Source organism: Capricornis sumatraensis, chromosome 20 (assembly GCF_032405125.1).
Source record: "Capricornis sumatraensis isolate serow.1 chromosome 20, serow.2, whole genome shotgun sequence".
Taxonomy (NCBI): Eukaryota; Metazoa; Chordata; class Mammalia; order Artiodactyla; family Bovidae; genus Capricornis; species Capricornis sumatraensis.
In genome coordinates, this window is record NC_091088.1 from 44,542,696 (window position 1) to 44,561,267 (window position 18,572).

The 18,572-nt window shown below is 38.9% G+C and overlaps 1 protein-coding gene across 1 annotated transcript in view; it reads left to right on the forward strand.

Moving 5' to 3' along the window:
• PMFBP1 (polyamine modulated factor 1 binding protein 1) overlaps positions 1 to 18,572 on the forward strand; it is a 160,696-nt gene that overhangs the window by 124,505 nt on the left and 17,619 nt on the right. Inside the window, exons 7-10 of the mRNA XM_068993037.1 lie at positions 6,528 to 6,770; positions 10,437 to 10,658; positions 16,694 to 16,864; positions 18,226 to 18,336. Coding sequence (XP_068849138.1) covers positions 6,528 to 6,770; positions 10,437 to 10,658; positions 16,694 to 16,864; positions 18,226 to 18,336 — 747 coding nt within the window. The remainder of the gene's footprint in view (positions 1 to 6,527; positions 6,771 to 10,436; positions 10,659 to 16,693; positions 16,865 to 18,225; positions 18,337 to 18,572) is intronic.

The following is an 18,572-nucleotide window of genomic DNA, read 5'->3' on the forward strand; positions in this document are numbered from 1 at the left end:
AAGGAAGACAAAGAAGCAGCAGGAAATGCATTATGCCTTTATGACATGGCTTCTTGGTACAAATATAAGTGAAATTCAGGCTTAATCCATAGCATGTCATTTTCTATTCATTTAGAATTAAGAAAAATAATCTTTTGAACACTTAAGGATAAATGAGTAGAAATTTAATAAGTCTCAAATAAGTCTAGGCATTTCTCCAAGTCTTTGAAATTTGATTCCTTTAAACCCATAGGTATCTACAGTGTGCAAATGTTTAAAATCCTCATCCAAGAAAACTCTAGTTTCTCTGCAGGTATGAGCAGTTCTTGGATCTTTATTGCCAGACAAGTTAGGTCAGGTGCTACCTTTGCCCTATACTGAAAAACTTTAGTGAACTCTCATCATCTGGTCCATCTATCATATTACCTCAAACCAAAATTAAACCCAGAAGATTGAACATGACCTCTGATGAAGGGATATTAACAATTCACCAATATCACTGCCAGGTTGCTAAGTTTACACTAGGAAGAGTCACTTTTTACCCACAGGAGGCTTTAAAGTCAAAAAACGATTATGAACACACCAAAGTATAGATGATATGCTTGGAGGGGAAGCCCTAAGGAAAGAGTTTGGAATTCTAGAAAAATAAACGACCCAATCAAAAAATGGGCCAAAGAACTAAATAGATATTTCTCCAAAGAGGACATACAGATGGCTAACAAACACATGAAAAGATGGCTCAACATCACTCATTATCAGAGAAATGCAAATCAAAACCACAATGAGGTACCATTTCACGCCAGTCAGAATGGCTGCAATCCAAAAGTCTACAAGCAATAAATGCTGGAGAGGGTGTGAAGAAAAGGGAACCCTCTTACACTGTTGGTGGGAATGCAAACTAGTGCAGCCACTTTGGAGAACAGTGTGGAGATCCCTTAAAAAACTGCAAATAGAACTCCCTTATGACCCAGCAATCCCACTGCTGGGCATACACACCAAGGAAACCAGAATTGAAAGAGACACGTGTACCCCAGTGTTCATCACAGCACTGTTTATAGTAGCCAGGACATGGAAGCAACCTAGATGTCCATCAGCAGATGAATGGATAAGAAAGCTGTGGTACATATACACAATGGAATATTACTCGGCTGTTAAAAAGATACATTTGAATCAGTTCTAATGAGGTGGATGAAACTGGAGCCGATTATACAGAGTGAAGTAAGCCAGAAAGAAAAACACCAATACAGTGTACTAACGCATATATATGGAATTTAGAAAGATGGTAACAATAACTCTGTATGCGAGACAGCAAAAGAGACACAGATGTATAGAACAGTCTTTTGGACTCTGTGGGAGAGGGAGAGGGTGGGATGATTTGGGAGAATGGCATTGAAACCTGTATAATATCATATAAGAAACAAATCACCAGTCTAGGTTTGATGCAGGATACAGGATGCTTGGGGCTGGTGCACTGGGATGACCCAGAGGGATGGTACGGGGAGGAAGGAGGGAGGAGGGTTCAGGATGGGGAACACGTGTACACCCGTGGCAGATTGATGTTGATGTATGGCAAAACCAATACAATATTGTAAAATAATTAACCTCAAATTAAAATAAATAAATATAAATTTTAAAAAAACAAAAAGTAAATAAAATGAAGCTTATTATAAAAAATAATTTAAAATAAGCTCTAATATCATTTATGATTATCAATTAAAAATAAATGAGATTTAGCAAACAAAATCCAAAGGCATTTTAAAATAATAAATGTATCATATATATCATAGCCAACTTTACTTATTTTAAAACTGTAGTTGTGACTCAACCATTAATGTAATCCATTATTAATAAAGCTAAGAAAAATGTAAAAAATTAAAAAAATAATAAAAAGAAGAGCATTTCTTTTATTCTTTTGGGTAATGAAAAGAAAATGGGGACATGGAGATAAGGGGAGGTAGAGAAAGAATATATAATGAGGAGACTGGTCAGTTTTCAGCTGGGGCATACACATCCGGCAGTAGAGTGGCAGGTCCAAATCAACAATTGCACACAAGTACTAGAAGGACCAGAACTCCAGCCTCTTAATTTTTAGAGATCAAGCCACCTTCAACAGACCTAAGAAAAACAGAACTGGAGCAAAATAGGTTATAGGTAGGTGCTTTACTAAAATAAACCCTTCTGCAATAACCATACCCCAGGGGTTCACGCCTTTGCTTTAGTTCTACCCACATTAAGTGTATTTATCCATGATCATGTCTTTCTCCAAGTAGTTCCCCACTCCACAGTTTCACCTATATAGACTGAGGACTTGGGCTCTTGAGAACCTCCCCCATGCATGTTTGTGTTCATGCAAACATGCAAGCATGAGCGCGCGCGCACACACACACACACACACATCACTCCCAAGCCCCTTCCCTCTGAACCTCATTCACAGATGAGTTGTAAGAGTAGCACCATTCTTATCTTGAAAAGAATGAAAACACTTAATTTAAAACATTTATTGTAAATGTTGGCAATTGTAGCAGAGTAAATAAAAAATTCAACTTTGGCCTAGGAAAGAAGTCTCATCCACTTCCCTCTGGCCACATACACCAAATGTTCAGGTCAAGGGTTCAGCTTGTCTTTGTCTGGAAATTCTTTTGCCTACTGACCATTGTGGTCCATTTTCTGTCTTCTCTTTCAGATTGAACTGACACATCAGCTGTTGTCTTTCTGGTTCTGAACTGGGTTGAGCCTCCCTGACCTTATCTGTGCTGCCCCTACCTACTCTCATTAGAGAAGATTTTTTCCTTTTGGGTGCCAACTCTTACTGAAGTAATCTCTTTAAATCTCCATCTCTCCAAGACTTCTTTGGTGGTTCAGCGGTTAAGATCTGTGCTTCCAGTGCAGGGTGCACCAGTTCGGTCCCTGGTCAGGGAACTAAGATCCCACATGCCATATGACACAGCCAAAAATAAAATAAAAATAAATAAAACTCCATCTCTCCAGTTACTCAGACCAAAACCATGGAATTGTTCTGCCTTGGATGACCATTATCTCCCCTCATTCCACGTCTAATGCAGAAGCAAATCCTATGGAGTCTACTTTCAAACATGCATCTAAAATCCAGCCACTTCTCCCAGCGTTTACCTTGGTCCATGCTGCTGTCCCTTCTCACCTGGATTCTTGCAGCAGCCTCCTTGCTGGTCTCCCCACTTCTGTCTTTGGCTCCCTACAGTTTGTTTTCAATATAACAGCCAGTGTGTCTTTTGTGACATCTATAGGAGATCACGTCACTCCTATGCTCAGTACCCGCCAATGGCCTTTCATCTCCCTAAAAGGAAAAGTTAAGGATTTAAGGATGGCCTACATGGTCCTAAAAGACCTCTTCTCCCTTTCCTTTCTCACCTCATCTGGTACCGCTCTCCCCTTACTTTCTCTGCTCCAACCTGCACAAAGTCACTCCTCAAACACCATTAGGCGCCTCCTACCTCCAGGTCTTAGCACTTGCTATTGCTTCTGTCTGGAGTGTTCCTGTTGTACGTTCCCACCAGGCTTCTTCCTTGACTATCTTAACTGAGATGTCACCTTCTTAGTGTGGTCCTCCATGAGAACACTTAATTCAAAATTACAACTGCATTCCATCTTGGCATTCCTCATCTCCCTCCTCTGCTTTATTCTCCTCCAAAGCACTTTTTCCTCTTAATAAACTACACTATTTACTTCTTTAATTTGCTACCTCTCTCTCTCTCTCTCTCATTCCCTCTCTCTGAGTCTCTCTCCCTCCACACATCTCCCCCACCAGTAGATGCAGACCTCATGAAGGCAGAAATTCTGTTTTATAAAATTCTGTATCCCCATTAACTAGTAGAGTGCTTGGCACAGAGGAGGTGTACCATAATATTTGCTGAACAGATTAATTAAGTGAAAATATGACATTCACATGACAGCTGTTAATGTTCATAGCAGTATTATTCATAATAGCCAAAACCTGAAACAATCCAAATATCCATTAACTGGTGAACAGATAAACAAAATATGGTTTAGTCACACTGTTCAGCAGTAAAAATGAACAGAATACTGATTCTTGCTACAGCCTGGATGAGCCTCAAAAACATTAAGCTAAGTGAAAGAAGCCAGACACAAAAAATGACATATTATACAATTCCACTTATATGAAATGTCTGAAAAGGGCAAATCCATAGAGACAGAAAGCAGATTAGTGGTTGCCTGGAGCTGGGGTAGGAATGGGAGTGACAAATGGGCATGAGGGAATTTTTGAGGTGATAGAAATATTCTAAAACTGGATTGTAATAATGGTTGTACAACTCTGTAAATTTGCTACAAATCATTGAATTGTATACTTAACAGTAGCTGAATTTTATGACATATAGAGAAGATACTGATAAAACTGTAAAAAAAAAAAATTTAATTTTAGAAAAGTTTGAAAGTACTCTGTTAATTGGGCCAAGGCCACAAGCTCAAATTTTGGGGAGCCAATTTTCATGTCTTTCTTTCCATCAATACCTGGCTCTGTATGAATCTCTAATCTAGGCCCTGTACGAGTAGACATGACCCCTGACCTTCAGAAATTTATGGTCTAATTAAAAGATAAGATGCACAGAGATCATTACAATGCAAGGCAGAATGTGAAATGCCACATTAAGGACATGCCCAGAAGTCTATGGTATTGGTGCAAATACAGCTTTGCAGGGAAAACAAGAAAGAAAGTAGTATTTGGACAGGGTTTTAAACAATGAATAGGAAGACAGTACACCGAGGAAGGAACTAAAGGATGCCTACAAGCCATCTTCTTCATCCACCTCTCCTGCACAAGTCACCATGTTACCAAAAGTGGGACCTGGCTGCTCACCACTCTAAAACCAATACTTGAGAGGCAAGGTTGGTGAAAGAAAAGTTTGCTATATGTGAGAGGCCAGCAACTGGGGAGGAGGATGGGCAGACTCATGTCCAAAGGCTGACTCCCGCCACTGACAATCAGTGGCCAAGAGCTTTTAAAGGGGAGTTTCAGGGGTATATAGATGGAGGAAAGGGGCTACATACAGAAACAGCACCATCAGCTCTGACAATCGTCTTGAAGTTGGTCATGCAGTGGTCTGATCAAGCGTCATCTTGATTGTTTTAAGTATAGTTGATCTTCAGTTCCAGGGTCGGTTTGTTCCCATTTCTTTGAGGCCAGTTCTCAGAACTGTGGCAGCTTATGTCATGGCTACCGGAGAAGGCAATGGCAACCCACTCCAGTACCCTTGCCTGGAAAATCCTATGGGCGGAGGAGCCTGGTAGGCTGCAGTCCATGCGGTCATGAGGAGTCGGACATGACTGAGTGACTTAGCAGGAGCAGCAGCAGCATGTCATGGCTACAGTCTGGTCATCAGGTAGTTAACTTCTTCCACCTGGTGGGGGTTTCAGTATCTACAAGACAGCTCACAGACAGGCTCAGAATATTGGAGCTACAGTCTGGTCATCAGGTAGTTAATTTCTTCCACCTGGTGGGGGTTTCAGTATCTACAAGACAGCTCACAGACAGGCTCAGAATATTGGAGCTAAAGTTCCTTGACTTTGTTTAATGACTAAGCTATTATGGTTTGGTCTTGTTGGACTACTTTCCTTTTCTTCTGCATTTTCTCACTTCTCTGATTAAACTTACACTTTGGCTGAAGTTTTTCTACAGACAAAAGACAGGTGGAGGACATGCAGGAGAAGGACCATAGGGTTCTGCTTCTGTTTCAACTGGGAATGTTGGGCAAGAAAATATAGAAGCATCCATGTGAAGACCTCAGTTGTACCAGAATAAACGACTCAGGGATGTGTCCTATGAGCAGAATACCTGATACAATGTAGGTGCTCAACATATGCTTATGGAATGAATGAATTAAAATTTAAGTGGGGTCTAGTAGCATTTCAGGTTGACTGTGGACTGGCAGGGAGAGATCTCTCTCTCTCTCTGTCTCTCTCTGTCTCTCTCTCTCACACACACACACACACATACAGACACACACACACTCAGCAACTGCAAGCTCATACCTGCCTTCAAGAGGAGACAGAGTCAGTGCTCAGATGTGCCTTAGCAATATCTCTGCCTCCTGTTTCCCGGTATTCCAGAAAGCTATTTCCCCAAGAGTTTGTCCTTTTATTTGGGCATCTTTAATAATCAAGTTTAGTCCAAGAACCATAACCAGAAATCCATTCGCTTCCAGGTCAATTGTGTTTTCTTTTCACATGAAGACAAAACATAAGCATGTTATCGAGTGTATCTTTACAGTGCTCTCTAGGTCCCTTTCGTGTGTGTGTTTTCTTCTGACCTACATAATAGGAATAGTAGATCTAAATAGTAGGAAGGAACCATGGTTTTTTCCTTCTTTTAAATTCTTCATACAAGTGAAAGTACAAAGTAATGCTTTATTGTGAACAGAGTGAAATATTTAATAAGTGCTCTAGAGATGAAAAGACAAAGGGTGGATAGATGGATGTGAATGGTTAAGAAAAAAAAAAAATCAGAGTGAATGCCTGCTTTGTGACAATCTAACTAAAGCCTTTCTCAATTGCAGAATAAGAAGCCAGCGTTAGCATTTGAGGAGTCACACATGAATTTTGAGCCTAATAAGCAGTGTCATCTAAGGCAACTCCAACAACTCAAGAAAAAGCTGCTGGCCCTTCAGCAAGAATTGGAGTTTCGCACCGAGGAGTTGCAGACTTCCTACTGTTCCCTCTTGCAGTATCAGTCAGTCCTGGAGAAGCAGACTTCCGACCTGGTTATTCTCCACCATCACTGCAAGATGAAAGAAGATGAGGTATAGATAAAGTAACTATGGAAATGTCCTATATGACCGTGTATCTACAGAAATCAGGTCAAAACTACTAGAAAGTGAGCAGTGGACGTAGAGGAGAGCTTCACATCTTGAGCAGATTTTATCAACTTTCCCTCTTTAACTCTTGATTTCCTTGAAACTGAGCAGAGGGAACTAAACAGAATGGCATAACTGGGTGAGAGGCCCAGTTAACACATGTGGGTATGTGTGTACGTGTGTGGGGTGTATGTGTGCACATGCACATATATGTGTGTGGTGTGCATGGAGGCTTATCATCTCCATTCTACTACCATGGCAATTTAAATGCAAAAGACTCTAGGTCTCTAAGGGTTATGAAAGAGGTATAAAGTCCACTAAATCAATCATTTTTTTAGAAAAATCAGATTTCAATCATAAATAAATTCCTGGCACTTGCACAGTGGATAAGATAACCAGATGTTGAGTCTGAGTTAATCACTGAGAGTACCTTGTCAGTCATTTTTGCAGACTGGAGTTTTAGATCAAGCAGACTTGACTTAAGTACATTCTGGATATTTATTTCTGTTCATGTCCTGGGGTGATATTTTTTTTTAACCAGAGTATATCATCTTTATAGAATCCCAAGTAAATTACAAAGACAAAAGCCTTACTAAAATCAGCTGGGCAGTGGTAGCACTAGCAGTAGTAAAACCATGGGTTTGAAGTAATGGAACAGGCAGCCTCCTCTGGCATTTTCCTCCTCTGCCTTTAGAGATAAAATTCCAAGGACTGTCTTGAATGGTGCTATTACTTAATGACTAACTCCAGGGAATTTATGAAAGGCCTTGAAGAAACATGGAATTTTTTTTAAAGGAAATATTATGACCAATGAGAATTTGCTGTAAGGGATTGGGAGGGAAAGAAACAAAGAATGGTTATTCTACAAAATATAATCTGGGACAAAGCCTGTGCGCATACACCATGGTTTAATAAAGCTAATGCAAGGCTGTATTAAAACTGGTTGGTTCATCCTAACTTAAACAAGAGTCCAGCCTGAATAAAGTGACTCTGAATTATTAATAGTTGGGATTCTATTTGGCTTCATATAACAGAAAACCCCAAAGCAATAGTGTCTTAAATAAAATAGTTAGACACTGTTGTTTTTAAAGACACTGGACACGAGACAATGAAAGACAGTAGTCTTGAGAAATGGGAAACAAATGAGATGAGTCCTTGGCTTATTGTTTCGAGTTTCTAGTCCATGACACAAAAATGGGAATCTGGGAGAGTCTGGTAGACTCCCTTACTTGAAGGGAATTGTCTAAGGATCCCAGAAGACTAAGTTCTTAGTCTTCGTAAGATAGAGTAACAGAGAAGATCGAGTTGCACAGAAAGAGAACTCTGGGGATCAACAGATCTTTCTTTAGTAATCAGAAAATACAAAAAAATGTATCAAGCTAGACTTGTATATCTAGTGGAAGGATCTTTCAAAAACAAAAATAAAATAAAGACTTTTTATTTTTAAAACTAAAGAAATAAAATGGTTAATTTCTATGACATAAAATAAGAGGCAGGTAGTCTAGGACTGCTACCTGTGTCCTGTCTTTCGGCTCCACCCTCATCAGCTGAAAGCTTCCATTTTCCAGGTCACCTAAGATGGCTGCTGGAGCACCAGCCTTTACATCTTTGTTCCAAATAATCAGGGTGAGAGTAGGAAATGGGGTGGAGAGAGAAAGGCACACTCCTCCCTTTTAAAGGACATTTTCCAGAAACCCCACACAATACTTTGACTTATATACCACTGGCAACAATTAGTCACATGGCTGTAACAATTTCTTAGGAAGGCAAAGAAATGCAGTGTTTTAGTGAGGCACACTTTTGTCCCAAACAAAGTCAAGGTTCTGTTCCAAGGAGGAGAGGAGGAATTGTTGTGGGATCTGGCAAGCAACAGTCACTGACACAGAGCCCAATATGGGAAAGTCCTGGAAAAGTTACTTTCAAAAAACAAAAATTAAAAAAAAGTTACTTTCAGCACTCTGCCAAGTTCCCCCAATACGTTGTTCACAGAAATATCAAACTTCTATCTAAGTTTGGGTTTCCCAACAGCAGATCCTAAAACAAGGAGATAGATACAAGTATGTGTTAGTCACTCAGTCATGCCTGACTCTGTAAGTACTAGTTAATTCAGGAGGGAGGTGATCCCATGAAGCACAGTGAAAGAGTAGGGAAGTGTGTCAAACAAGGGCAGGAAGCCCATAAAGAAAATTACTATTAAGATCATTGCTGAACCTACTGGATAGCTCAGGGAACTCTACCCAGTGCTCTGTGGTGACCTACATGAGAAGGAAAGCTTAAAAAAGAGGGGATATATGTATACATATAGCTGATTCACTTTGCTGTGCTGCAGAAACTAACTCAGCATTATAAAGCAACTATACTTCAATAAAAATTCATTAAAAAAAAAAAAAGATTATCACTGCTGTGGGAAACCAGGGTTCAATCCCTCTGGAGAACTCCGGTAGAAAATGTAGGACACACTGAAAATTGATCCCAGCCAATCGTTCCAGTCATTGGTTGAGGGTTGCACCTGATATTGTTAACTCCCCGTACTTGTCACTTGTCTTGTCTTGCTTCTCGGCTTGAGTGGGCTCCTGGGGCCAGTGCATCCCTCAGGCAAAAAAACCTAAAGATGCTTGCAGTTGGAAGGGAGTTAACATACGGAGGAATGGTGAGTGTCAAGAAGGCATAGGCAGGCCTCCTGACAGGTTCTGTTATAAACATATGAATATAAAATATTCATTTTCTCTTTTTCTTCCCTAATAAACACCTCAAAGTAAATGATCCTTTCCTAAGACGACTCGCAAATGGGCAGGCAGCAAATATATCAGCTTAAATCAATAGAATGTGTTCTATCTGAATTCTGAACTATTTGAACCCAAATAAAGCCTTCCTTGATGACCCCCCTGCTCTTAACTCCTTCAGTACATATAATGCAAGTCATATAATTTAGCACACTCAAGAGTTGTTTGCTAATTTTAAATTGTATCTCCCCCAATAGAAGTTTGTAAATGCTGTGAGAGAGGAGCCTGTGCTGTGTAAGTATAAATACCCCTAAGCACCAAAGACATTGTTCTTGAGCATTCAATAAATATCTGTTCAATTGGTTGACTAATTAACTGATTAGGAAGAAAAAGAACCTAAATAAGGAGGATGCAAATTCCCCAGGAACTTCAGGTCCTATTCCCCCACTGTCTGTAGGGAACTTTGCTGAAGCAGGCCTGTGTGCACCAGGGACTCCACATTTTCTAAATTAGACCTCTAGAGAATACCTAGTAAAGAAATAATACTGCCATCTCAAGCCCTTTAAAACTGGAGCTATAGATGCATTCCTGTTAATCAACTAACATATCTTTATTGAATTAACTACATACCGGGAAGAATGGGAAACAGAAATGGTCCCTGCCTTTAAGAAGCTTACCATCCAAACAGGACAATCTTTTTAAAAATTTTTTCTAATCATTACCATTCTGATTTTACATACTGTAGCTTTTAGATCTGTGCTGGGCCTATTCTTTGCATCCGCATTTCTAGTTAAAATGAAAAACTCCTCTGCATGCTCTCTTATAGCCACATCCTGTTGTCATTAGAGGCTTCCATGGGTTCAGTGTGGTTTCTTTCCTATACCAACAGGTGATTCTCTATGAGGAGGAACTGGGAAATCATAATGAGAACACAGGGGATAAGCTCCATTTGGCCCAGGAGCAACTCGCCTTGGCTGGGGACAAAATCGTCTCCCTCGAAAGGAGCTTAAACCTCTACAGGGATAAATACCAGACTTCCCTGAGCAACATCGAGTTACTTGAGTGCCAAGTGAAGATGTTGGAGGGGGAGCTCAGCGGGATCGTCGGTCAGGTAGGACTTCAACCAGACCACTCGCGTCAGGAGCTCCTAGTGGTCCCTGTCGTGGTCCCACCCTCTCTGTCAGAAACCCAAACTCTCAGCTAGTTGTCATTCCTTCCCTTGACTTTTGTGGCCCTCAGCTTTGAACTTCAAGCCTTCACATCTTTTGTAAGATTGCTCCTTAGGAATGTTAAGGCTCCTTAATTAACATAAGGAGAAGAAAAGAAAGTGTATTCAACTCTTTGGGACTGTATGGACTGTAGCCCACCAGGTTCTTCTGTCCATGGAATTCTCCAGGCAGGAACACTGGAGTGGGTAGCCATTCCCTTCTCCAGGGGATCTTCTCCACGTAGGGATTGAACCCAGGTTTCCCACATGGCAGACAGATTATTTACATATGAGTCACAAGGAAAGATAATATAAGGAAGCACCACTTCAAACAAGGCAGAAAGTAAATTACTGAATGAGCTTCCAAACCTTCCATGTTGCCTCGTCTAGGTCACAAGACTCATGCAGATCATAGCTTCAGAATCAAATAGGGGGAGAAAGTCACGAAACATAGCAAAGAAGAGGCAAAGTACCTGAACTTGTCTCTTTTTTCTTTTAATTGTTTTTTTAAATTATACAACTAATACAACAATATAGGCTTTCTAGACAGAATTATGGAGATTAAACGTAAAAGTCCACATTCGCCCTTCTCCATCCCACTCTCTCAAAATGTGCTGGCCATCTTCCCCAGCCTGCTGCTATATATATGCTACTTACACATATAGAATGTTAAGGTTTTCTTTTTTCATAAACGAGTCACTTTAAAAATGGGGTTCTGCACTTTGCTTTTTAAATGTGTATCTTGATGATTTTTTCTTTTCTTTCTTAATTGATGATTGCTTTTAGTCACTACCTTGTATTCTGTAGTGTGACTGTACCCTGTGCCATCTGCTGACCTGTTTTTCTACCACATACAAGGGTTAATTCCTGAAGTGAGATTTTGCTGGGTCAAGGAGATGCTTGTTTTTAATGTTTAAAGATAATTCTACATTGAATACTAAAAAAGGTTCTACCAGTTTACACTTTAACCAACAATAATTCCCCCACACTCACAGGGCATGTTTTCAGTCTCTTTAAGTTGTGTTAAACTGATAGATGGGGGAAAATAAAACAGATTTTCTCATTACAATGTTTATTTCCTTTAGTTCTAATAATTGTGGGTTTAGCTCTCCAAGAAGCAGACTCTGAGACAGACTGGCATGTCAGACATTTTTAGAGAAAGGTCTTGGCATCAGCTCCTATGAAGGAAAACGAAGCAGCGTTGGGCAGAAGGAGACATTGGGCTGTCCCAGCAAATGCCTTAGTCAACCTCATGGTGAGCTTTGAGACTGGAAAGACCTCTAGAGCAATTATAAACTGGGGAGAAGGGAGCTGGCCTTTATACCTCCATAGTGGTCAGTGATTGGATGTGAGCTGTCTTCCTAGGGAAAGACATGACCTTGGGCAAATGTTTTCTTCAGCCCAGGTAATCCCCAAGAAGGGCAGCACCCCCACAGCTAGAGGAGTAAGTCTTTCACTGCCGAAAGGGATCGGGGAGGCAGGTCACAGTGCCCACCTCATGAACAAAGTATTGAGCCCTGTTCATAAGTGTATAACCATTTTTTTATTGGATTGTTAGCCTTCTTTGTGTTGACTTATAGGAGGTTCTTTGGAGAAGGAGATGACAACTCACTCCAGTATTCTTGCCTGGGAAATCTCATGGACAAAGGAGTCTGGCAGGCTACAGTCCATGGAGTCCAAAGAGTCAGACACAACTGAGCAACTATACAGCAATAGCATAGACGGTTCTACACCTTCTATGATATAGATTTAGAAGGTTCTTCTATGTCTATATTATAGGTAATAATGTTTCATTATATGTTACAAATATTTTCTCCCAGTTTGTAATTTTTATTTTTTCTTGTTAATGGTGTTTTTCAACATACAAAAGTTTTTAATTTTATGAAACTAAATCTCTTAGCCCTTCTTTAAATAGATCCTATGTCTTATTTAGGAAGGCCTTCACTACCCTCCAGATTGCAAAAGTTTATCTTATACTGTCTTTTAGAAGTTTTATAATTTTGTACTTTTATGTTTTTAGCTTTAGTACACCAGGAAAATATATGTGTTTTATAAATAATGAGCTGCTGTTGCTGTTTTGTTGCCCAGTCATGTCCAACTCTTTGAGACCCCATGAACTGTAGCCAGCCAGGCTCCTCTGTCCATGGAATTCTCCAGGTGAAAATACTGGAGTGGATAGCCTTTCCCTTCTCCAGGGGATCTTCCCAATCCAGGTATCGAACCCAAGTCTCCCACATTGCAGGCAGATTCTTTACCTGCTGAGCCACAAGGGAAGCCCAAGAATACTGGAGTGGGTAGCCTATCCCTTCTCCAGCAGATCTTCCTGACCCAGGGCCAAGAAACCCCATATAAATAATGAGAGAAGGCTGTAATTTTATGTTTATCAAAATGGATCTCCAGTTGTCCCAGCTCCACTTATGAAACATCCCCACCTTTTCCCACTGACTTGAAGTGCCAGCTCAAAATACATACTAATCTCTTTTTGGATTCTCTGTTCTTTTGATCTACTTGCCAGTTCCTGCACCAAGATCAGAGCTGTTTTGATAGTTACTTTAACTGATAGTATGTTTTCATACCTCCTTTTAGGGCAGGTCCAACTTCACTGTTCTTTATGTTCAAATATTTCTTGGTCTTTTTTGTATCTCTTGTCTTGGTGAAATTCATACTGTCTTACTTTCAAACTTTATATTCATTTGGGGGAAATTATCATACCCTATGGAACATGACAGGCTTCCCCAGTAGCTCAGCAGTAAAGAATCTGCCTGCAGTGCAGGAGACACAGATTTGATCCCTGGGTTGGAAAGATCCCTGGGAGGAGGGCATGGAAACCCAGTCTGGTATTCTTGCCTGGAGAATCTCATGGACAGAGGAACCTGGTGGACTACAGTCCCTGAGGCCGCAGTCAGACACAACTGAAGTGACCTAGCACGCACACACACGGAACATGATATGTTTCTACTTTTATTCAAGGCTTCTTGTGTGTCCTTTAGTAAGATTTTACACTTTTCCTTATAGATCTCACGTATTTCTTGCTTAAGTTTATTCTTAGTGTATTACAGTTGTTATTGTTTTATGAATGAGCTCTCTTGTACATTTAATTATATTAATTATTATTGATGTAGAGAAAAACTCTTATCCTGCTATTTTTGAACTCTGTTCCCAGATTTTTAGTTGACTGTCTCAGGTTTTCCTAAATTGCTTTCCTTGTTGGCATTTATGCAACTTATTTTCCATCTTACCACATTGACTAAGACCTCCAGAACAGTGTAGAATTGTAGCATCCTTGCCTTGCTCCTCATATTTCTAAATGTTTCTAATATTCCACTTTTAAGTATAATATCTGTTCTTGGATTCTTGTTAATATCCTTTTTGAAGTTAAAGATGTAACTGTCTCTACATAGCTTATCAAGAATTTTTACCAGGAATAGATATTGGATTTTATTGGATGTTTTTATTAGCACCTATCAAAGTAATCACAGAGTTTTTTTCCTGTAATGAAGTGTAATAAATTAATAGATTTTCATTAATAGAACAATCTTTACATTCCTGGAACCAATCCTCCTTGATATATGTTATTATTTTAATTAAATAACTTAATTTTAATTAAAATAATATATATCATAATAAACTGCTAAACTAAATTATAATAAACTGCTATTATAAGTTTATTAGCATTTAGTTTTTATTTTCAGAAGTGAGATTATTTTGATGACTTAAATTTATGTGTTCTAATCTCATATTGGTGTCTGGATTATGCTACCCTAATGTAAATGAATTTGAAAACTTTTCATCTTTTGTTTAATTTCTTGAGCTAGTTATATGACTGACAAAATATACATTTCTTTAAGATTACAAATAATCTTTTACTCACTAAGCGGTATAATCCACCTCTTCTGCATTCTTGGACTTTTCCTTTTGCTGCAATAATTCCTTGTTAATTCTTTCAGAAACCAACAGTGAATGGTAAAAATTCTCAAAATTTCCATGTCTGAACAAGGTTTATTTTGCCATCATTTGTGAATACTATTTTGATTGGGTATACAGATTTACAACTAAGTCTTAGAAAACTATAGCTGTGTTATATTATACCATGCAGTATTAAAGAGGAATTGTTAGTTTTCAACCTATTTCTCATTTTGTGTGAGTCACCTGTTTTATCTCTGAACTCTAGAGGTTTTTAGGCTCAGAATTTTTTAAAATTTATTTCTCATTAAGTCTCTCAAAACTTAGCTGATCCTTTGAAGGTCTACATTTTTTTCAATTCCAGGATTTTTTCTTCTATTACTTTAAAAGTAATTTCTCTTTTTCATACTGTAAGTATTAAGATACTGGAATCTATAGATATCATCTTTCTGTTTCTTAACTTTTTTATTGTTCTCCATTCCTTTTTCCACATAGACACTGAATTATTTATATACTCATGGGCAACTTTCATGCTCAGTGAACATGAACTATTTCTAACTTTGCCTGAAAAAGCCCAGTTAGGGAGATAGTTTAATGGAGAAAGGATCTACCATCCAAACTAGGACTTTTTGCTCTTTTTTGCTTCTCTGCATCAGTTCACCCCATTATTAGTGCAGACCAGTGAACAGGTAGTAACCTTCATGCATGATTTCAGATAATCTAGAGAAAGACATTTAAAAATAAAAAATGCAGTTCTAGGAAAACAGACATATTCATGTTGATGAGAGTGTCAATTGGTACAATTTCCTTGAAGGATAAGCATGCAACAGCTATCAAAGTTTTAAATAGACCCTGTTTAGATAGATTCCTATAATACATCTACAAATTTAATCTACACATAAACTAGAATAGCTACTCAAAGATTTATGTGCAAAAATATTCATTTCAGCTTCATTTTAGAAAAAAATTTGGAAACAGCATATATTCCCATCAATAGGAAACTGGATAAACATATTTAAAAGAGCCAAGATAGAGGCACCTGTACCAACATGGATAAATTTCTAAGACATCTTGTTGAGGAAAAATTCATGTTTCAAAAAGTGAAAATAATGTCTGTATTCTACAATATGCATTTGTATGTATGTAAATGTATAGATAAAGTGCTAGAAAGATATGCACAAGTTATCATCTCTGGAGAATGCAATAAGTATGCAGTTAGAGGCGGTGGTCAAAGAGAAATTTAGACTTGCCTGTAATATTACAGTGTTTTTCATCTTAGAGGTTTGGGCTGGGGCAGTTTAGTGGTTGCTTGTTTTTGTTTTGTTTTTGTTTGGCTGTCAGGTCTTAGCTGCAGCATGCAGGCTCCTTGTTGCAGCACATGGATTTCTCTGTAGTTGTGGCATGCAGGCTTACTTGACTCTTGGCATGTGGGATCTTAGTTCTCCAACCAGAGGTTAACCCTTGAATCCCCTGCATTGAAAAGTAGATTCTTACTGGACCACCAGGAAAGTCCCTACAATGTTCTGTAAAGATTTTATATATATTTGTGTGTGTGTATTACTTGTGCAGTTTGAAATTAATTTTAAAAGAAGAATAAGATAGATCTACAAATAGCAATATGGAAAATATCCTAAATAAATGTTTAGAATAGTATGCAGAAGACTTTCACTTGGGTAGGGAAAGAGTAAGGGGTTACACACATATATATAAATGATATGTAAATATGCATAAACTATCCCCAGAAGGATATACAAAAGCCTGGTAACATAGACCATCATGGAAAAGGGGACCTGGGTCACGGAGGGTCAAGATTTACTTTTCAGTGTTTTCTCTTGTGAACCATTTGAACTTTTTATTGTATGTGCACTTTTTAATTTTTTTTTCTTTTGTTCTGGAAGATCTGATTCATATATATGAATCAGATATGTGAACATAAACTTCTAGAGTATTGGTCTAGAGATTGTTCATGCTCATGGCATTCTGAAATTGACTCCAAGATTAGCTCAAAATCAACCTATCACTTTTAAATATCCCAGGAGCCCGAGAACAAGGGTGATCATTCAAAGGTACGTATATACACTTCTCCCTGCATGATTCAAGAGCATCAGGAGACCCTGAAACGATTATCTGAAGTCTGGCAAAAGGTCTCTGAACAGGATGATCTAATACAGGAACTTCGAAATAAGCTAGCCTGCAGTAATGCTTTGGTAAGTGTCTCCTTTTGGAACATTTTCCCAAGAGACCCAAAATAAAGTCTTGAGTAAAGGGAGGAGGGGAAAGAATCACCTAAAGTAATCTCTTTGCCAGCACTCCTCACATGTCTTATATATACATGCCCCTGCCTCTTGATGATATTCTCCTCAGTGTGCGTCCCCAACACACACTAAGTCTGAGATTCTAAAGAGACTTAAAATCTCACTCAACAACCAAGGAGTCCATCAGCAAGGACACAGTTAAAGAGATTGAAAGAAATTATTAAAGAGACATCTATATTATGGAATAATATGCCACGGAAAAGGATTAAGTAGATCTGTAAGGGCTACATGGAAGGACATTTGTGGTATATTATTGAGAAAAAGTTTCTGTAGTCCCCTGTGTAGAGTCCAATCCAGCTTTTATTTTTTAAAGTCTTTGATCATAATATAGAAGTGTATATCAGTGATCCCCAACCTTTTTGGCACCAGGGACCAGTTCCTGGAAGACAGTTTTTTCACAGATGGGGGAGGGGTGGAGATGCTTTCGGGATGATTCGAGTACACTACATTTATTGTGCACTTTATTTCTATTACTATCACATCAGCTCCACCTCAGATCATCGGGCATTAGATCCTAGAAGTCGGGGACCCCTACTGTAAATTACCAACAGTGTTCCTCCTCCTTAGTAGAAGTGAGAAAGAGGAGAATAACTAAATAGGAGAGTCTCACTTCTGTTTTTTAAGTATTTATTTATTTGGCTGTGCCGGGTCTTATTTGTGGTACACAGGATTTTCAGTTGCATCATGCAAACTTTTAGTTACAGCATGTCGGATCTAGTTCCCTGACGGATCAAACCCGGGCCCCCTGCATGAAGTTTTAGCCACTGGACCACCAGGAAAGTCCCTCACTTCTTATTTTTGATGCTTGGGTTCTATTTGAATTATTTTCAACAAACAAGAACTAAAGCTTCATTTTTTGTTTTATTTTTAAAAACATACATATTCACTCAATCCATAAGAAGCTTCCTTCTTTACTTCTTGAACTTTGAATCCTATCTTCTGAGAGATTCAGTACATCTTTCCACCACAGTCTCCATAGAACCTTCTTCTGCCTCATAAACTGGACCACACAGAGAGGATCAAGAGGGGGTCCAAAGTGTGGCGATTGATGGACTCGAGAAAAACCACTGTCTGTGCCTTAGTGAGCCTTGATATAAGACTGAAAACATAATTCTTTCTCCCTAGTTTATATAATATGAATTACACAATGCTGTAATAAACTTGGACTGACAAAGGAACACCTTGCAAAAATAGCAGTAGTAACAAGCCACTGTGTTGATGATCCAGCATAACTGATTTGTGCTACGTTGCAGGTTCTGGAGCGTGAAGAGGCTTTGATAAAATTACAAGCAGACTTTGCTTCCTATACAGCCACCCACCGACACCCCCCTAGTTCCTCAGAAGATTGTGAAGACATCAAAAAGGTGGGAGAAATTTGCCTATTTGTGCCTGATGGGATGGGCCAAGTTGGGTTTGATTCTGGGTTCTCCTTGTTGTTAAAATTTTTATACTACATTTTATATTTTATTCTATATTTGCCTCACTTTGTTCAGCCCTGTCATAAGGATACTGTATATAATGTACCCAAGGAATGTGTCTGGCATGATTAGATTTTGAAATTGAATTTTGGCATTGCACCTATCTCTTCATTCATGTCCAA